The sequence below is a fragment of the Pundamilia nyererei genome, unplaced genomic scaffold, assembly GCF_000239375.1.
Source record: "Pundamilia nyererei isolate P.nyererei 1_Seehausen unplaced genomic scaffold, PunNye1.0 scaffold00001, whole genome shotgun sequence".
NCBI lineage: Eukaryota > Metazoa > Chordata > Actinopteri > Cichliformes > Cichlidae > Pundamilia > Pundamilia nyererei.
Window position 1 is genome coordinate 3,926,078 of NW_005187402.1, and position 22,278 is coordinate 3,948,355.

The 22,278-nt window shown below is 39.4% G+C and overlaps 1 protein-coding gene across 1 annotated transcript in view; it reads left to right on the forward strand.

Moving 5' to 3' along the window:
* Positions 1 to 22,278, forward strand: part of pigg (phosphatidylinositol glycan anchor biosynthesis class G (EMM blood group)) — an 81,009-nt gene that overhangs the window by 44,316 nt on the left and 14,415 nt on the right. The window contains exon 10 of the mRNA XM_005719460.1: positions 3,235 to 3,426. Within this exon, the coding sequence (XP_005719517.1) occupies positions 3,235 to 3,426 (192 nt within the window). The remainder of the gene's footprint in view (positions 1 to 3,234; positions 3,427 to 22,278) is intronic.

The following is a 22,278-nucleotide window of genomic DNA, read 5'->3' on the forward strand; positions in this document are numbered from 1 at the left end:
GTGATTGTTTCCCAATTCCAGTGTGTCACTTTACCTGAATAAAAACCCAAAGGCACTCATATTTCCTCTTAGCAAGTGGTCAGTTGCTAGTAGATTAGCCAGCTACCTCCTTGATAGCAAGACAAGTGTTTTTATGTGCTAAATGCTAAACTATGTTTATTAAGTAGTCGCTAACTTTGTGTAACTATTGGTTGGACAGATAGTGATCATTGTATTGTTAGTAATTACAGCTGTGAAAATCAACCAATGTTAGAAAGGACAATAAAACTGTAAATAGTTGAGGAGAAATGTGGAGGATTATAGTTCTATTACTACACTGATGCTTTTCTTGCACAGTCATATTTTTCATTGTTACGGAAACATTGATTCTAATTCTAATGCATGAAAGCTAGTAATACTACCTAACTAACCATCACTGTTGGTTTGTGCACATTTATTTTTTAACTAGGCAGCAAAGCAAAGAGAGAGTGGCAACAGCAACAGCTTCTTGGTTGATTCAAGATTAGCTTGGCAGCATTTTTATTCCTAAGTCGCTCCTCAAGGGAAAATCAGACGACTCCATGAATAGCAAAAGGATAGAGGGTTCTGTCTCTGATGTGTTTGTGTTAAGCTGTACAAAAGGGCTGGGTACAAAAAGCGATTTCGCCGAAGTTCAGAAGTTTATCTGAAATCTGTTACATGCATGCATAAATCCCTTAAAGTGTATTTGCTCTCTTTTACTCAAAGCTAAATTTACAGTGGTAAACTGATTGCTGATATGGCTCTACAGCAAAATCTTCACTATGTTGTTTTTTCTGACAACCAGTGTTGTATTGTTGGTGTTGTAATGAACGGTGGGGTGCTAGCAAAGCTGAGGACCATTAGTTCTGTGTCATGCTGTATGGTATATTTCTCTTTTTACGTGGATATGTGGCAGCATGAAGGTGACAGGACATAGCAGGAACTTATTTCCAACACAACTACAATTTGAAGGAAAAAAAACCTACACTTGATGTTTTACGACAAATCAAACAGAATTGAAAAAGAACAGGCGTCTTTCACTGTTTAAGGATAGAAGTTCAACCGTCACATGGGGATACATTCGTTGCAGAAAGGCAATCTGTCTGAAGACAGTATACTCAGTAGGCTAAAATGCAGTGCAGCAACAAGATTTTCAATCTCAATGTGTTTCTCCACCTACACACAAATGTAACAGATCAATGTAGCAAATTCATTGATGTTCTTTGGGGAAAGCCGTGATATAGGATATTACTTACTGTAGTAGATGTAATGAAAGTGGTTCAGTGAACAATACATTTAGATTTCAATGCTAGAAATAGACATCTAATGGAAGCTGTGTGGTGTTAACACACAGAGCAAGTCTTTTCTTCTGACACTAAAACATTTTAAATGTGTTTTTCTAGCTGAGAAGCTGATAGGACTACCCACTTACACTTTATTTTTTTTTAAAGATTCAAGAAGAGAAAATCGTCTTCAGATTGCCCAGACTGAAGGAAAACTGTGATTTCTCTGTAAAAACTGTGGCTTTTTCAGAGCCATTAATATTCTGACAGCAGTGCGAGGCAGGGGGATTATAGTTTGTTCTTTAACATTCATCACAATGTGGAACAGAGATGTGGATTCTGACCTTTTCCCTGTCCAGTGTTGCCCTTTCTTCCTACCTGCAGTGCCTGTTGCTTGGATAATGAGATCCAGGTAGCGTTATGCCTCATCTTGTCTCAAAGTATTCAACGTCCACTGCCAGTCTGATCCAGCTAATGGCTAAATACACGGCTTCAACTTTGATATGTCCTATTTCCTATCGGTGCTCAGTATGGTGCAATTCCAGACTTTAATCCAGTGAACAGTTGAGGGGCTGTGCCTCTTTTAAATTTAACCTGAATCTAGAGGATTTGACTGACAGTATTTCATCTCATCAAAGTAAATGCTCACCTTCAGCCTTCAAATGAGAACCTGTAATGCTTTCTCTTCATGTGTTATTATATATACAGTTACACTGGTGAACCGTCATATTAAAGACGGTCAGTTCACAGTAATGAGGTGAGTGTATGTCCAAGTAATCCCTGAGAGCCAGGAGCTAAAGCGTCAAACTGCTTTAATCAGCTGGTCTATCAATATTTTTTTCTTTTCTTGGATTTGTCGAGTCAACTCAGGCACACGTCTCTGGCTGTGAAGACAGAAGCCCCACCCACCTGTGGGTGGAGCCAGGTGCGAGGGGCAGCCCAGTCAGAAGACATCTGGTTTTTCAAGAGTGTGGCCTTAAAAGGAAAGGAGAAAATAGCCTTTTTTAGACAGTAAAACTGATAGATGATAGGAATTCACAGTTCAGAATACTAAGGATTATCCTGAAGTGTGTAACGCAAAGCCACTCTAGCTCTCTTACCGTAACAGCCTGTTTAGTTGTCTAAACAAGAAAGGGCTAGCTTGTCTACAGGTTGTTCAAAACTCTGCAGCGAGGCTACTGACCCACTTGAACAAGGGAGCTCATATGACCCCTGTTTTGAAGTTGCTACACTGGCTCCCAATCAGATTTAGGTTCCATTTTAAAACTCTAGTTTTAACCTTTAGAGCATTACAGGCCAGGCCCCTCCCTATACTGCTGATTTGATTTGTACACATACCTGGTAACCTGAGGTCTTTGAATCAAAACCTTTTAGTGGTACCCCACACTCGTTTTAGAACTCGAGGGGACCGATCTTTCCAAGCTGTTGCCCCCAGACTGTGGAATGCACTTCTACTATTTCTACAGCGTCTGGACTCAGTGGAGACCTTCAAAGAGCAGCTAAAGACATTTTTTATTTCAAAAAGCTTTTAATTAGACGGGTGTTTTATGATGTATTTATGACTGTATTATGTCTTCTTACCTTCTTGTAAAGCACTTTGTGACACATGTCTGAGAAAGGTACTATATGAATAAACTTTACTTACTTACTACTTACTAGCAGAGTCCAAAAATAATAATAATGAGCTGGAACTGAGCTGAATATATGTATATATATATATATATATGTGTGTATGTGTATATGTAGAAAGAGAGAGATCTTGATATAGATATCTATAAACTGACCATAGATGTGGTTTGCCTTAAGCCACTACTTGGCCAACTGTAATACTTTGAGCATTTACCTTAAAAATATATAAACTTCATTGTGAAAATTCCAAATCCCTTCCTCATCATTTGAGTGCTTGGCACGTTTCTCAGCCAGTGACTGTTCTCTTCCATTTTCTCTCTAGCTCTGAGCACAAGGTGGTCCTCTCCCTGCTGTCCGCTTTCTGTTTGGTTCTCATCTACTTCCTGGTTCAAAGACGGTGCTCGTGGGTCTCGAAGGTCGCCCTCGCCCTCGGGCTTTTGGGTGTGTACAGCTATCGGGCAGCTGTCGGCAACGTCCTGTTTCCCTGGCATCATTCTGGTCGAACTATGTCCAAGTAAGTAAGTCTTTGTGAACCACGAAACAGTGAGTTCATTCACCATAACAGCTGGCAAATTGCTGTCCCCTGGTATTGACTTGATTTAAAGTTCAGGAGTGCCAGGCTGTGCTGTGATGCAGATGAGCGTGAAGACTCTAGTGCTGCTCGTGTCATCTGGGACAATCCCTTACTCTGATGATGAACTGCAGTACAGTTTTTTCCCTTTACATCTACCTACAGTAAATCTCCCTGACCTAGTGTAACGTCATGTCCCCACGGTTTTGACAGTGTCTTAAATTAAATTAATTACACTAAAAGAGGCATCAAGCAATCTATAAATGTTGATTTAAATTGGCAGCCAGTGGGAACTGCAGAAGTATCGACAGGTCTTTTCTCCTTCAACACATCTCTGGTACGGCCGCATCAACACTCTCCCCTCATGTCATCTGTAACTTATGAAACGAAAGTATGACATTCACAACACAGCTACTTAATTAGAGTGGTGAGTACAGAAGAAATAGACTAACATGCAGAATATTGGAATCATTTTTGTAAGTAAATTTGCTTTTCATTTGGCTTGAAAATGAGCTTTTTAGCTGCAATGACTGAAATACAAATCGATGTGTTTGTCTCTATTCCTGAGCGGCAAAGAGCTGTGCAGGCCACAAAGTGAGGTTCATATTTGTAGTTTTGAGTATAATTTCTAAACAACTATTGGATGGATTGCTTTCATGTTGGATACACATTATTAATATTTACCACTTGTAATGACTTTGGATAGATAGCTTGATTTAAGACCAAAACCAATGGCAGCCCAGCAGCCTCATTTATCTTTGTATCTCTGTTAAGTGCTAGTTAGCATAATTTTAAATGGATAACCTCGCTGCATAGCCACAAGAGTGGAGCTGCTGTGAAAATGGATGTAAAAGCAAAATGATTTGTAAATCACTCAAACCATTGATGTGGTTGACTTGAAGAAGGGGACCAGGTCGCCGCTAGAGGCCTTGAGTAAGAACAAGTGTCAGCGGGGCTTCAGAATTTAAGGTTGTCAGTTGCTTTGTGTAGCCTTTAGATAGTTCCAGTACATGTTTAGTGGATAACATGCAGACTTGTTTTTTACCTTTTTACATTTTAAAATTCCATCTCAAAGTTTTGTCCGACTACATCCCTTTAGTGCAGCTAATGTTTGTAACTGTGTGTTTATAAAAGTATATGGACTATTGCTGGTCCATTGGAGTGAACAGAGATGACATGGCTGTCTCTGGTCTCCACTTGCAGCCAATTCTCATCACCAAAGTAACTTCAGAATGTCAAGACAAACATAAGATAGCAATAAAATGAGTCAGTCTGTTATCAGTTGCCTAGGGTAAATTTGGCAACTTGTGCAATGTGTTTTGTGATAATACGATGGCAAACTGTGATAAATCAACAGAAACTGCAAATCTGTTGCCGTCTGCATACACAGAAATTCAAGTTACTGATTTAACCTCCTAGGACCTGGCGTCCACATATGTGGACATCACATTTTGGGTTGTCTAGACCAAAATACAAAATTTTACAAGGACATTATTCTGTTACTGTGCTATCGAAATTTAAAGCGAATGTCCTCATGTGTGGATCTCATTTTTCTCAGAAACAAAAATCAGGTAAAAAAAAAATCACATATTTTTTTGTTTTTGCATTCATCAGGTCCCAATCAGCCAAAATAGCAAAGAGAAATTAAAAATGTATGCCATGAAAGCGTTTGGGTCTTAGGAGGTTAAAATTTAAATTCCAGTCTGATTCACACAGAGTTGAAACAGACTTTCCTCCACAAACAGTGACGTAGTTGCTCAAGATGACAAGTTAACATTAAAATCACACGGGGGGGGGGCACAGTAGCCATGCTTTCATATAATATAAACACCATACAATCCTGTTGCCAACCAGTTGAATATATTCCCCCTTTGCAAATATACGTGTCACAGACTCAGAGTGATTACAATGTGTTTGCAAACTGTCTGCATTTTTAAATTAGACTGCATTTATTTACAAACCTTCACCAGTTGGTCTGAGAGTGATTGCAGCCAGGCCAAGTCACACTGTGATTGTTTGAAGACTGGCTGCTTACCACCAGGCAAGCTGTGCAGTCGCCTTTCAGTGCAAAGCAATCACCCAGAGGCTGAGGCTGTTGCACGCTCAGTCGCTGAAAGAGGAAAAATTCCACTGAATCCTTTGGAGAGGAGGTCGCTGTCGTACTTTTACTCCATTGTGACTGAGGATATAGTGCACATGGCAGACCATAACATCTGTGAAGGCACCATTAATGCTGAAGCCGGCTTTACATACAGGTTTTGGAGCCACATATGCTGTCATTCCAATATGTTTTACAGGCAGGGTATTAATTGTTTCAGTGAGACTGTGTCCCAATCCACATCGTGCCGTGGCATGGCTACGCATTTTTAAAAAGTGTAGATGTGAGGCAGCACAATGGTAATCCTCCGCCATCTCACATTTTCAAAATGTGTTGCTAGCTTCCTGTTTAAGATGAAGATACATTTTTTGCAAAACAAAAAATGTCTCAGTTATGACATTTGTTACCGGTATGTTGAATTAAAAAACAGGAAAATAAAATCATGTTGATGCAAAGTGTAAGTAACTGCAGATCCAGAGATAGTTAAACCTGTGTTATGATCAGATGCCAGCAGGTGTAACTATAATTGTTACTTCATGACCATATTTTAAAGAAATCAAGTTTGCTGCCTCTTTCTAGTAGTAAAGAAAGCCTGAAAGCATGGAGAGCATTGTTTTCCTCGTCTTGGGGTCATGTTTGTTGACAAGTCAGCCAGCCATGGCTAACTGATTTGTGTATTGAGATTGGATCAAATTGCGTGCGCAATTGTGATGACAACAGTAAGACTGGAGGCATTTTAACTGGCTCAACAGCGACAGGTTTTCCAAGGATGATGCTTTTTTTCCGGCCTGTTGATTTTCTTATCTCAGTTTTTTTTTTTTTTAATGGTCCTCAGTCGTCCCTGCTGTCATTTTAAAAAAAATCTTGAGAAGAGTTTTCATTTCTTAAGCCTGAAAATGCATTCAAGCCCTTCCAGTATACATCTGAGGGTAAGACTCTTCCCTGCTAAGACCCTCAAGTCTTAATCAAGCAACCTAGATGCATAATAATCTTTCTCATTTTAAAGAGCTGATGATAAAACTGTTCATCTGGTGCCAGCTGCTCAGCATCCAGTGCATTTAGGAAGTTATGTGTGTCCTTGAACTCGACCTGAATAAAAAAAAATCATGTTCATGGTTTGGCTCTGAAATGCATTAGTGTTCTTGGAGACTGGAGCCCCTTTACACCGTGTATATATCTTATCCTTTAGCACAGTCCGTCTGTAATAGTTGTTGTTAGCATTGTCTGAAAAGAGAGGATTTTTCCACCTCCTAAATGGTGTAATTTTTCATCCTGTAGCCAGTAGCTTGGCACAGAGTTACCTGCTACTAACCCCTGTCAGAAAATGATGAGTGTTCAGGACTGCACACGGTTCTCCTGTCTAGTTTTCCTGACCTCCCTTCATCTACCACCAGTACCTGGCCTTCCCTAACCTTTTCTGTTCTCCTTGGCAGGCTCGCCTACCTGCTTGCCTAATTAAAATCTCAACCTCTCACCCTTAGCCAAACAAAGATACCTTACTAAAGCCATGCAGTGACTTGCGCTCCTTTTGACCGACTGTATAATTGACATGGCCGATGTTCGACCCAGTGCTTCAGTGTTTCTTTTCACACGCAGTGATCATGATTGTGCATCACCTCAAGTTTTTCTTTAGCTTTAGCTCTTCTTATAGACTAACTTAAGTGCTGTTATTTTTGACGACAGCAGGTCGTGTAGCTCAGGTTCTGTGTTTTCATTGCTTGCTAAGGAGATTCTATTTTTGGCCAATTAAAATAGAACTTTGATTTTATCGTCTTAAAGCTTCCAACATTTGAGACAAATAATTTCCCATGGGTCTATATTTTGTTGTTTTGGCCATTTTTAAACAGCCATCTAGTTAAAGCTATGGCAATTTTAGATAGATCTCTTTTTGAGATAAAAAATACACACACCCCCACCCCCCACCCATGCTGTAATGTGGATCTAAAAAGAAGCAGCTTTGTATAATGACCCTGTTTAAAGTCTGGTCTTCTTGGGTTACTCTTTCTGTGTGTTTTATCAGAGTAAAGCCCCCTGACAACTCCCCGGCTCCCTCCTCACCTCCCTTCGTGCCAACTGCCTAATTGCGCTGCTGCATCTTTCAAAATGGCTAATGGGGTTGAGAACAGCCAACGCTGCTCACTTTAAAGGGCTCAAAGACTCGCTTGGATTGATGTCACTGTGGATACAGTTTGTCTTTTTTCCCTCTCAGTTTTCCTCTCCCCCGCGCACGCCCCTCCTTATGGCATCATCTCAAATGAACCTAAAAATAGAAAGCTAACAAAGTCAGGCGACAGGGCACGTATATACTCTGAATTATTTGTATTTATTTAGATATTGAGAGGTGGCTGATTACCGCTGCAGCACTGACACATAACTGTAGACAGGAAGATGCAATTAAGGTAACAAAAGCGGAAGCAAATGAAATTTTTCTGAGCGAACGTTCCAGCAGGAAGTAGCTGAACATCAAAGCAGCCGGCTGAGGTCCAAACCTGTCTGAGGCTGTATGCATCATAGCCAAAGTTTGTTTCAGTCCCCCCCCCCTCCACATTTATGGCACTTTTTTTTTTTATACTGAACACAAAGCCACTAGAAGCATTTACAATGTTTATGCTTCTGTTTGTGTGTGCGTGTGAGCGCGCGTGCTTCACACCTGCACAAAACATGACCCATTTTATCGTGTATGCTTGATCTCGAAAGGGGGCTGTTGCGCAGTTTCCCAATTTAAAAATATTCATGCATACCGATCCCGCTTAAAAATGGAAATGTATTCAAACTCGTCTCAAAACACCTGTGAACCTCTGCCACACACACGTGCACGCACGCACACGCAGACAGGCACACACAGAATGCATTTTTCAGTTTTATTACCCAGGCGGTAAAGTGTTTTATAACCCTGTTTCAAAGTCAATTCTGTGTTTACAATATATCAGTGGTAACATTTAGCAAATTATTATGCGCCACTGACTGCCAGAGCCGTGTACGTAAAAACCGCTTTCTGTTGTTTCAGCACAAACGGGATTGTTTAAAAGAAATGACACAAAGTAGAAGTCTAAAGAAAGGTGGACATCAACACATGCTGCCAGAGATCAGGTATTGATCTAGTGGCTTGTTGTGTAATTAGATGTTGTGTCTGTAACCATTGTTTTAAAGTCTTCTCCTCGGTCCCCGTGGCGTTTTAGCAGTTGCCACCGTGACAAGCTCAGCTTTATCCCGCAGAAAGTCAGGGCTCAAACAAAGTGGGCAGGTCCTGCTTGCTCTCAGGCGTCTGCTTCAAAGCTTTTCCTCTGGCACTGAATCACTTGTTTTGGCTGATTCACTGTAAGTGTTAGCCTGATGCTGGTGATTGATGAAGGGGATCTACCAAACATGTTAAGGGGATTGGACATAGTCTTACCTTTTCTTATTCACTTGCTGGAGCGCCAGTGCTTGTTTCCAAGGTAACATGAAATCCAGTCAGCTCTGCAGCTTGACAAGCAACTATTTTCTGTCCACTGTTACTACTATTAACCTTTTTTTTTTTTTAATCCAGCAGATAAGAAGATGAAATTGATTGAATTACACCTCCTCATCAAGCAATGTGAAGGTTTCCCAAAGGATTTAACACCCCTAAAAAACATAATTTGAAATGAGACATATTTTCTTTCACTCACATTAAATATTCATTACTAAATATAGAACAATCAAAGTCGAAGGTTGGTGGAACTGATAATATTATTGCTAAGGAGTTTAATATGGGGAGGTTTTGCTTCTTCAGGGTGAGGTCGGTGTGATTTGATCAGATTTGAGTGACAGTGGCCTGGAAACATGAGTAAATAATCCAATAAGAAGTCCTTTTGATTCAAATAAAGCATTTAACTGTTTTGGTGAATGGAGAATACAGAGCTGGATTCATCACAGTCAGCCTGCCACATTTTTCTTGTGTAACTGTTAAAATTGTTGATTATAGAAAAAGGGTTTTAATTCCTTAGTCTCAGTTCACTGAGTGGGGAGCATAGACCGTATGTAATAGATGGATGTAGCCATTGCTTTGAAATTTGCTAGTAAAGTCCCGTTTTGAAGCATCAAGCTGAGCATTTTATCTATCATCAAAGGTTTTGGGGTTTTTGCAAACAGACATGGGCTAAATCTGAGCAAAATCAATGGCCTTTGTGTGTTTAGTCTAATTAAATTTTGGGTTTGTTTTTTTTAATTGTTGTTTAGTTTTATTTTATTTTATTTTTACATATACTATTTCACTTTGTTATTTGTTATGTCATGTGTACAGCACTTTGTTTTCAGTTGAAGGTTTTTTGAAAAGTGCTATATAAATCAATTGCTTGCTTGCTTTATTTACTTTTCATTCACAGTTGTGACACGTACTGCACTTCTTTTTGACTCTAATCGAAACCATAATTTAGAAAAGTAAACATTATGTTTTTAATAAAGATGACCAGACTGGTCATAGAGCAAAGAAGCAGAAGAGTCATTTCCTGATGAGCTTTTATGCAATTTGACCTCGTTTTTACAAAGTGACAATATTGCGTGTAGAAGGTCAAATCCAGCGCACAAACATGAAGTTTTCAGTTAGCAGTAGACGTGTAGTTTACTGCTAATTATGCCAAAATTTAATTCTGATTAAAAGCATGGCTTATTCTTGCTTGATGTTGGAATGAACTGTGCCAGTTTTTTTAGAAAGCAGAAACTTTTGTAAAACTAACCACACTTAAGGCGCTATTTAGGGGATTGCACTTACATGATATATTTTGCCCTGTTTAGTAAATCTGGCCCGGTGGGCAGAACTGATTGGGAAACTGAGGACATTGCTCTCTTCAAGTACAGCTAGTGACTATCAGTCACAGGGTACCTTGTCTTCATTTAAAAAACTTAACGTCATGTTGTTTTAAGTAAGACCTGAAACTAGCAGTTGAGGCCATAAACTCCTGAAAATATTTCCTGAGGTTATTGATAAAGGGAGCTGCTGGCCTTCATCCTGTTGATTTCCATACGGTGTGACTTCTTATTGCTACTACAGAAGTCGCCCCCTGCTGGACACTTGAAAGAATGCAGTTGTAAGATTTTCTACTCTGCCTTCTCTTTTTTCCTGAAGCTAGAGCCATCTTTTATATACAGTCTATGGTAGATACCAGTTGAGCCCCACCCCTTTAAGACCAGTGAGAAGAGCAGATACTAAGACAAGAAATATTATTTTGAATGCCTTGAAATAAACATTTCCAGTGAAGAATCTCTGAGAGAAACTGGTTTTGAGGAATATATTTTAAAAATTATGTTGAAATAAATTATATGTAATGTCTTTATGAAAGTAATACCAAAGAAAATCTGTATGTTAGTAATGCAGTTTTTAACCCATCTGACAAAACCAACTAGAATAAGGCAACAATATTGCTCTATCTGCTCTAATAAATGCTTACTGGCCTATGAATGGACATCTCCCTGTTTCTGTGAAGATCCAAGTGTTCATCTGTTTCCTGGTGTAGTTCTCAAACCCAAAAGTAATCTCTACAACAACAAAAAAACACCAGAAGTAACAAAATGCACTCTTAGCATTGTTCTTTGTGATGAATGTCTTCCTCTGGAAGACGCAGCTGAACACAACTTTGGGATATTCTGTGTTATTGTTCTGTAATAAGAGCAAGTTTCCTCTTCCAAGCTTTGCATTTGTTTAGTGGTCTGAGTTAATGCATGCCAGAAGGCGAATGGCAGACTTTTATAAATGATTCACTACAAAATAACATTATATCTGAGGAGGACTGACAGCATGGATTGTCAATACTAATGACTTTACAATTTCACTGGCTGTAATCTGGAACAAAAATTCTTCGACTGCAGTTCCAGGATCCTTTGCATGTATCCACCACCAAACAACAACATGATAAACAGTGTTATTATCTCAATGATTCTATACTGCATCTTAAACTGTCTGTCAGACTGTTTCTATTATAAAACCACGACTTTATTCATATCTATTACAGACCACTGTAATTCGAGTTATGAAAGAGATGAGAGAGCAGGGATATGAAGGGCTGCAGGAGTCCTGTTTACTGTTGCTGCACTTTGTGTTTTGGCTGCATGTCTCTACGTTTGGATGGAAACTGTGGATGGCATAATGCCTTCTGAGATTCATGCCATGAGAGTTGGGAAAGTTAAAGAATCTGATGCTTAAAATCAGCCTCATTCATGTCTTCAACCAAAAAACTGTGCATGACATGCTATAATAAGGGTACTCTTAAAATCAGACACTTTTTGAAGGGCCTGCAGTTATGGAAATTATATAAACATTACATAGAGCCTTTATTGCTCAGACAACAAGGACAGTTTGCGCAGTCTGCCTTGAAAATGTCAGAGCAAACAAGATGGCTTTCAGTATTCAGACGTTCTTGTGCCTCTTGGTTCAGGAAGATGGTTATTGTGTCAGAGTCATGTAGATTAGCCCTGGGTTTTTTTCAATTGTTAGAAATGCGAAATTTGATACTTTTTAAGCACAGCCTGAACTTTATTGGGCAAGTTCTCTTCCAATTTCTTTAAAAGGTCTCCAGGATTTTTTTTGAAGGGCATTCAAAGCTCTTCTTTGGATGTTTCTGCCTTTTGTTCTGTTCTCTGACAAGATGATTCCACACTGCCTCAGCAATGTTGAGGTCTGCACTCTGGGGAGGCCAATCTGTTCCATTGTGTGTTTTTCAATCCAGGTATGTTTTTTACTGCATTGTCAGTGTGTCTGGGATCATTGTCATGCTGAAAAGTCAAGCTGTTGCCAATCAGATGCTTTAAAAATGGTATTGCGTCATAGATGAATGCAGAAAATATAATCTGTAATTTTCTGCATTAATTAATTTTGACAAGATCTTTAACACCACAAGGTTGAAATGCAGCTACAAACCATATCATACCCTCCACTGTGTTTTGTAGGTGGTTGTAGTTAGGTGACAGCTTTCCATCTCTCAGGTATTGTGTCAAGTTCTTGCTGGATTTTCCTGTTTCTCAAGGACATGACTTTCACATACTGTTCATGTGCTGTAGATAGTAGAGATGGCACGATACCACTTTTTTATGTCCGATACGATATCATACATTTGGATGTCTGCCGATACCAATATAAATCCGATATAGCATATTTTATAATCAATAAAATGTTTTGTTTAAATATCTTGCTGCATTTTGTATAAGTTCATACTCAAGTTTAAAAAACTAAACTAAAATAAAACTATTCTGTTATACCTGTATGCAAAAGATACACTGCACCCAAAATATTTCATAGATCAGCTAAACTGATCAATCTAATAAACTTAAACCTACACCATCCTCCCTATTCTGGTATTTCAAAGAGTACTTAGTGGAAATATTAAGCAACCTAACTAATAGGGTTCCAACTCCCAGCAAAAAATAATAAAAAATAGGGAACCACCCCCCACCCTCTGCTTTATAATGCTTAATTGACGTAATCGACTGTAATTTAATGCAAGTGTAAAAAAAAAATGCACAGAAATCTGAAAAATCAGAAAATTGTCTACAATAATTAAATAGATTCAACATCTTTCTTCAAAAGAATTGCAGACTGCACAGATGGTGCCTTCCCAAAGGAAAAAGTACTATAGCTTACTAGGGTATAAATTTGACTTAATAGTTACTATATACAATAATGGATGTCTGTACATTTTACATCAGATGGAAACTTTGGTTGTAAGATTCAGATAATTATTTATTAAAAGCTAGACATGACAATTAGAAAGGAAAGTATGTCTTTGTACCCCCTTTTCCCTGTTAATACCCTATCGGCCCCCCTGGCTAAACCTTGCTAGACCCGCCCCTGCACAGTTACGTCAGCTGGATCTTTATGTAGAAAAAGATCCTGGTGTAGAAAGTAATATTAACAGTTTATCAAGCTTAAACGTGCTGCTGTTGTTTATCCGCTGGTTTCCTTTTTCTAACGCAAAGTGGGCCAAAAACAAACGAGAGACGGAGTCGCGACAGAAAAGCAGATCAGCTGATCATTGATCAGTTTCATGATTGAAGTAGCAGCAGGGAATGCTTTACAAACATTCAGAGATGAACTTGCACACTTGCTTTACTTCTCTCTGGGATACCTTTCTCGGAGATTAAATGCCGGTTTGGAAGCACGTAGCGAGGCTCCAAATGCTGAACCAGACCGCACGCCACAGCCGCTCTATCACGAGACCATACTCCTCTGACGTGCTAAGTTTATGAGCTGGGTTACGCTATGTCGCAAGTTTGTGAGGTGCTTTTGTGATATTGAATGGATCGGATTACATTTTTTATTCCTCTCCGATATCCGATCCAGTAATTTAGGTCAGTATCGGACCGATACGTAATATCGGATCGGTCCATCTCTAGTAGATAGTAGTTTTTTATGCCTGCCACGTCTTCTTTTGTCTTCCACTTCAGTTTCCTCAAACTTTTTAAGGACACACTGAACATCACGCTGAGATATGCCAAGTTTTCTTTTAATAGCTCTTTGGAAATCTCATTGTTGGTGTGTAGCTGTGTTATCTTTGACATCATTTGGAAATTCGTTTAAAGAAATTGGAGCAAATGTGTTTTCATGACAGGCTGCAACTGTGGTACAAAGGTACAAGTGCCTAAAAATACAATTTAATATTGTAGCACAACACTGGTTCATCCCTTGACTTATGTGCCTTTTTTATGCTTGAATGATTTCCTAGGTCAAAGAAAAAGCATTCCTCTGAAAATGATCAGACATGAGAACTTGATTGCCCTACAAAAATCCTAAAGAACCATTGCTCAAGACTCCAAGTCTGGCCCCGTGTAAACTAAACCTAAAGAAATTAAGCACTGCTCAAGACTTTTGTACAGTACTCTATACAATTAATAGAATTTCTGCAAAGAATTTGGACTTTGTTATAAGAAACAAATGCAACCTAAATAAGTGATAACAACTGTTTCAAGTCTTTATTGAATACACTGAGTAATCGTTTGAGGATGGGAAACAAACAGCATGTTTATGTGAAAAGTTTTCACAGGACTCTCAGTGGAGCGGTGATGATTTGGGTTTGTTCTGCAGCCACAGGATCTCAGCACCTTGCAGTCCACCATGAACTGCTCTAGATACCAAAACAATTAGGAGTTCAGGAGAACGTCAAAGCCATCTTTCCATCAGCCAAAGTAGCAACTCTACAACAGACTTGCTGAAAAGCAAGAGAACTGAGTTGCTGCTTTGGTCCAGTCAAAGTCAACTGATTGAAATGCTGTGGCGAGAGACAGCTGTGCATCAATGAATGTCCACAATTCTCAATGAAGTGAAGGGACATTGTAAAGGAGAGGGGGACCAAAAGCTAGTTAGAATCACATATTCCAATTAAGGAGATGAGATTGAAAGCGTGGGTTGTAAAGATGCCTCTCTCGCTAAATAAAAGCATACAGTGTCTTGCTACTGACAAAGTCTGCTCTTCTTTAGAAAGATTGATTGGGGAGAGCCGTGCCTTGAACACAGAAACTTTCACAGCACTGCAGCAGGAACATTAAGGAGCTAGAAGCTAGAAAGGGAAGCAAAAGGCTTTATGTAGACATGAGTCTATAATCAGAACACTTATAGATTAATAAACAAATTCAGACCACCTCAAGTTGTGCAACACATGTGCTGCAATGTTCTGTAGCACGATGATGCAGAATTTGGCATTTCTGGTAAAAATGAACACCACTTTGTTTGAAATGCGTGTTAAAAACACAGTACACCAATATAAGATCTGATCTCAGCTTTAATGCATGCACTTGGAAGGTTACAGCGTAGTGTTAAAAGGGGGCTCCAGTTAGTTCACAAGTTACAACATAGATTTACTGCAGAATTCTACATCAGCTTTAGAATAAGCAGTTCAGTCTGCTGACCTTTTCTCAGTTGAGATGGTTAGCATGACCTGGATAGTTCAGTCAACACCTCCCAGAGTTACTGGTGAGAACTGAAACAGTTTTGTGGGGAGGACTGGGCCAGAATTCCTCCTCGTGGTTTTGCAGGTCTCCCCAAGCAGTCTCTGGGATCAAAGTTGTTGCTGCTAAAAGAGCTTCTGCCACGATTCTGCACTGTTTGTTTAACATTAGTTTGGTCAGATCGTGTTTATCTAGAATTTTGTGGCTTAAATGAAAATCAGGCCTTGTGTTCTAATCAGTTTAGAAATCCTGGTAATTCCAGAGAGCTCACAAACATTTTCCTGCATCTGTACATCAGAATGAAAGGTTTGTCATCCACGCTAGATAGTTATTATGCCAACCCGGCAGCTCACATCCATCCCTGTCCTCGTGTAAAATCAAATCCAGGCCAGGATTTTCCACTTTTCCTCTGCATAAAATAATAATGAATACAATGCCTGGCATATTGTTAAGGGAGTTGTGAATAATAAGGAATAGTGCTGTATGGGGCATATTACTCTGCTCCTTTCTTCTGTTGGAACAGGTTTCCATAAAACCTGATTAATAATACATGTCCAATACTTGCTCAGCTCCTTCAGGGTCAGCTATTATCCTGTCGTACTTTTGCGGCTTTGACTGCATCCTGCTGCAAAAGAAACGTTCATTTACTGAGCGATTGCCTTCAACTGAAGACACCCGTGCTTGTCAGCAGGAGATTCTCTAAATGTGCAAAGAGCTTTTTGAGCTGCTGTTGCAGTTTGGAAATATCATCAGAAGCAAAAATGGTGGATATTATTCTGAAAATTATACAGCTGTTTGGAGGCGAATGGAGCTCATTCACAACAGCCATTTTGGCTTGTCAAAGAAAAATACAGATGGATTTGATCGCATTAATAAGGCTGCCTTTCAGCCATAGAAGTTCCTGGTATTGTTAGCACAGCTTACTGGGAGACTTCATGGAACTGAGTCATGAATGTGTTTAGTTCCATCTGTGCTTTTCAAGATATCCGATGTCAAAAAGGTCCAGAGGTGAGAATATTCAAGGCACCGCCATCCTAATGACTGTTAATCTTCACATGTTTGCAGAGAACAAAATTAAGTCTCAGTTTCCCTCTGGCTGTAACTGCCTTAATATTCAGTAGCTTTCTTAACTTCATTACCTCCTAATACTCTTTATTTCTCCTTCATCTATTATGAAATGGGTAGAAGAAAAAACAACTCGCGTCACAGTTCTGTCCACTCTTTGTTGCCTGTTTTTGTTTTATGAGGCTAATTTACTTAGTCCTTGTTTTAGGGCAAATATTAATAAATGTAAGTTAATTAAAGAGCAGATGTGAGTGGGAAAATCTTTTCATTTAAGTCTCTCTGAATAAGAGAAAATGCTGAATGCCTGAAATGGAAATTAGACTAAATGTAATTGCCTTCATAATCGAAAGCACTTTTCCTTTAAAGCTTCAATTTGGGACTTTTTCAGTATATAAATTATTGATAGCTTGAAAAGGCTTTTTTGTGGAGTAAGCCTTTTAGAAGAAGAAGAAGAAGAAGAGCTTGTGGAAACCTTTTTTTTTAACCTTGCGGTAGCTTCAGACTTTAGATCCAGACTCACCGTCGTGCACCACAGGGCATGCATTACTGGCCTCGTCTGCCTTTGAATCTCGCTTATCATGCGTCCTCTTTTTTTGTTAACTTAAAGAGACAAGCTACAAAAAATGTTGGATAAAAATGACAAATAAGCCATGCTTGCGGTTTGTTTTCAGGCTATATAAAAAGCACATACGCACAGCCCATGCTTCACTTGGGTTGCCTCTGGTAAGCAGTGTGAGTTTGCACTGACTGTAGGTCTATTTGAAGTAACCATATATAGTGCCAGCAGTTCAAAATCTCACCCTTCATGATATGAGATGACTATAATATATTCATGTGACACACCAAAAGAAGCTGCACACTACATCCATCTGCCAAGACCATCAGATATAAGCCCTGCAGTCCGCCTCTTGTTGTAGAAAGAACAAACAGAAGCCTCAGATGTGGAGCTAATATGGTTTTCTTACCTGTTGAGAGTGCCTTGGGAGTGCCTCCTCAGATGTCTCAATAGTCATGCAGGGTGTCATTTTCTTCTCTCCCTGAGCAGCAGGACAAAAAAATCACCCCCAAAATACTAAATGAACACCTACCAGAGCTGTATTTGAGACTTCAGTTGGTCTGTTAGTGATATAAGTCCCTCGCTTACTTGGGGTTGGATCAGGTGAACACTCCTCTAGTCATGCTATAAGCTCAGGCCCCGGCTGAGGCAATGATCATTTCTCCTTCTTTTTCATCTTTTCATTCCTCATGTGCCGTGTGTGCTGCTACTGCATGTTTCTGAACTCTTGCCTTCGCTCTCCTGTAGTTTACTTTTTGTTTTTAGTCCCTCTAAGAGCTCATTTTTTCTCTCTTCTGTTTTCCTTCCAACCAGTCGAGGCACATGGCTGACCCTCCCTGAGCCTGGTAGCGGGGTTTTCTTATATCTTAAGGCGACAACTTTCACATACTGTTCATCTATTATAAATAAGTTTTTAGCTCTGCCACTGATGTTTTCTTTCTCCTCAACTTGTCCAGTTTCCTCCGACTTTTTAAGGACGCACTGCACACCGTGCTGGGATGTACCAGTTTTCAGGTCATAGCTTTTGGAAATCGTCTTGTTGGTACAAAAATACAATATTATGACTGTCACACTGTGTTGTCTAAAAATTCTCTTAATGTCACTATTAAAAAAAGGCAAGAAATTCTGGATCATTGGAAGCAAAATAAAAAGAAATGTGTGGCTCAAACCCTTTCTATGCTACTGAATTAAAGTTACTGATGTACAGATTTATAGAAAAATAGCAAATCTGTTGTGTCCATGAACTCAGTTGTTGTGCTTTGGTTCCGATGTTTGTTCATGTGACTCGTACTTAAATAACCATGGGTACAATTATGTAACATCAGTACTTTAAGGTGGTGACACTAACATTTGCTACTTAGTGAGCTCACTGTTTAGCACATATAAAACAATGGGTGGGTGGGTGAGTGTTCATGTGGACAGCCTGTGCTTAAGTGATATCTGCCCCACTCATGTTGGTTTTATATCGCACTGTAGGACTACCTTCCCTATTAACCTTCTTATTGGTTCACAGCTCCACTACATTTCAACATGCTCAAAGCTCCCATTAGCAATTATTACTAATTATTATACTATTATTACTAATCCAAATAGTAATTGAAAGCACGTGTGGGTGTGAGCGACCTTAATGGAAAATGTGTTATGTGCTGGGAAATCTTTTTTTTTTGGTGGTGGTTTGTGATGGGATTGATTTTTTTTCTTCTTTTTTTTTTTGTCAGAATCATTTATATCAATAAAGTTAGGCTGAAAATACTTCAATGATTCAATGAACAAGAGAATGCACCGATGATAAATTAAGCTTAGTTATCTGATAAATTGGCAGCTAAATGATTATTTAGATCATGTGTTCCAATGACCAGTGCATCACTGAGCTCCAGGACAGTCTGAGGTGCAAGCTGTCGGCGTCAGATGGAGCTAAACATAATGTCCCAGAGGTGTTCTGTTGGATTTAGGTTAGGTGAGCTTGGGGGCCAGTCAGTGGTATCAATTCATTCATTCTTCAGTTACTGCCTGCAGACTCTCGCCAGATGAGTCGGGCATTATTGTGCAGCAGGAGGAACCCAGGACCCATCGGACAGGCGTTAGGGTCTGACAATGGGTCAAAGGATTTCTGACCTAATGGCACTCACGGTGTCGTTGCCTAGCCAGTAGAGGTCTGTGTGTCCCTCCATGGATATGCCTCCCCAAACCAAACCTGACCTTCCACCAAACCCGTCATCCTGAACGATGTTACGGGCAGCTTAACATTCACCAAGGCTTCTCCCTTTCACATCTGTCACATGCACTCAGGTTGAACCTGCTCTCATCTGTGAAAATCACAGAGTGCCAGTGTTGCCGCTCCCAGTTCTGTTGTTTTATGCTAAATGACAGTTGAGCTCCATAGCAGATACTGGTCCTGCTGATGGTCCTGTCCAGCTCTCCTACAGTAACTGTCTGTCTCCTGAAATATCCTTAATGCTGTGCTGGGAGACATATTGATGTGCCATCCTAGATGAGTTGGATTACCTGTGCAACCTCTGTAGGGTCCAGGTGTCACCTCATGCTACCAGTAATGACACTGACCCAAGTTATGTATCAAAAGATTAGTTTTTTTTTAAGTACAGCAAGATAAATTTTTGATTACAATTTTAGATTAAATTGTAATCTAATTGATTACATGTATAATATCTCTTAGATTTCACTTAGGCTAGATAGATTAAACTCAACTTGAAGTGACACATTATGTCTTTGCTGAGCTGAGAAGATCCATTGATCCATTTATCTTCTTCTACTTTTCTAATTCAGGGTCGTGGTTGGGCTGGAGTCTCTCAGCTGTCAGGAAGTACACAGTTTCAGCTTTAGCCATCCCTTCATTAATGATTTCATTTACCTGGAGCCTTATTTGTAAATATCTGAAGGAACCTTCTCTAAGCCAAAACGTCTTTTTAAAGCTTCAAAGGAAAACAAGAGTGGGCTGTGAGCACCTGACCAGTCCACGTTTCAAATGTGGTATCTGTCATGTTGGCCCTAATGTAGTGATGATTATATTTGAATATTACGTTTTAAAATACACAGTTAAAACTGACTAAAACCCTCATTTCTTAGACACAGAGTGCATCCAGTGGTGACAATATTTTAAACAGGAGGTTAGAGTGTAAGCTAAAAGTTATAATGGAACAATGTAGAGGAAAGATGTATTTATTTTCTGTTAGGCTTAGGCTAGACTTCACTTAACTTGAATTAAACAAAACAACTTATATCTTTGCCAAGATGAAAACTTCCATCCATCCATCTTCTTCCACTTATCCAATTCAGGGTCGCTTGAGCCGATCCCAGCTGTCATGGTGCAGGCGGCGGGGTGCGCCCTGGCCAGACCACCAGTTTGTCACAGGGCTACAGAGGGGAAGCTGAAAACGGTGGCATGGATCAAAATCAGAATAGAGACGGAAGGAAGGAAGGTTGAAATCTTTCCATTTTAACATATCATAATTAGCTAAATGAAACGGGAAAACAGGAGGTTAATGCAGTGTAGTGTTTTGTTTTAGAAAGACTACACGGTATGCTCGATGCTATATTTTATGTCGTGGCATCATACTCTTAGCAGAGTATCATTTCATCAAAGTAAAGTTAAAAAACAAACACGTGGAGAATTTTGCTTCAGAACACTGGTGCAAGCTCAAAACAACAAGAATGTAAGTCAGCTTTACTGATGTTGCTCCATTTCACAAATCACGCATTTGTCTCGAGGAGCATTCTGCACAGCATATGGAGCCTCTATACTTCAACCCTTTGTTTGGACCGGGTGAATATCCTGGAGGCATTAATAGCTAGGCCAGAAAAACAGAGAGGTCCCAGAGTGGTGGGTCAGTCCGGTACAGCCCGAGTGCAAAGAGAGGACAGAAAATGGAGAAAATGCCACATGCAAAGCAATGGACAAAGAGGACTGTCAGTAGAAGATAAATAGAAAAAGATTTGTGTATTTTGTCCATGGTTTAAAGTTTTTTTGAGTGAAAATGTCAAAAACAAAGTATGTGGTATATATTTTTCACAATATCTAACAGGAAAGGTCAGACGATACAAATTTCATACCTTTCTTAATACTTTCTCTGCCATTTCCCAACAATCAGCAGCCATGGACTCCTCGTTGAAGCTGCTTAGCACTTTGAAAATTGAAATAATTGATGCCCACAAAGCTGGAGAAAGCTACAAAAAGAAAGAAAATTGTTTTGAAGTAGCAAGTTCCTGAGTTCATAATACAAGTAAGAAATGGTACTTAACAGGAACGGTGGAGGTCAAGTTGAGGTATCGGAGACAAAGAAAACTGTCTGAGAGAACTGCATGTAGGCTTTTATTTAGAAAGGTAAATCAAAAAAGCCTTAATTTATGAGACAGAATAGATTCAGTTAAATATCAGAAAAGTGCAGAAGAACCAGAACATCTGTCAAAAAAATAAGCATGGCTCCATAAACAATCCAAACAAAACCGTACAAGAGGAGCTTCCAAAAAGTTACGCCAGTGCACCAAGTCAAAAATAAAACAATCTGACCATACAGGGTGGCTAAACCTTTACTTCAGGCCCTGGGAAATATGAAAAATAAAAAGGTGTCATCGAGAATCGTCTCTGTGCACCACAAATAATCAAGAATTGATTAAAGGACAGATTTTCAGATTTAATTCAACGACTCAAATGTTTTAACTGTTTAGGAATTACACACATTTATACACAGTCCCGCAATTTCAGTGGGTCCAAATTAACTGGACAAATTAACTCTAAACATACGGTACATGTGTGCGATGTATATCGAAGGTGACTCGTGAAAAAACGCAAACCAATGATGAGATGAACATAATTCATGTGAAAAAGCCAAAGAATTGGAATTTATAATAAATAAATCAATATACGCGTGAAGTTGTTCATGCAAAGTTTCTTTGACATTGGCCTAACAGTTAGGAGGTAATAGGTGCCCTACTTAGTACACTAAGATTACGGTATCGTAAGTTAAGGATTGATTTTTAATGTTTGGATGGAAAACCTTTGGAGTCGATGACAGTCTGGAACTCGTTAACCTCACCAAATGCTGATGCTCGGTCAGGCCCTTACTCTAGCTGCCGTCAGCTTGTTTGTGGGCTTCACTGCCTTCAGTTTTGCCTTCAGTACAGGGAGTGCAGAATTATTAGGCAAATGAGTATTTTGTCCACATCA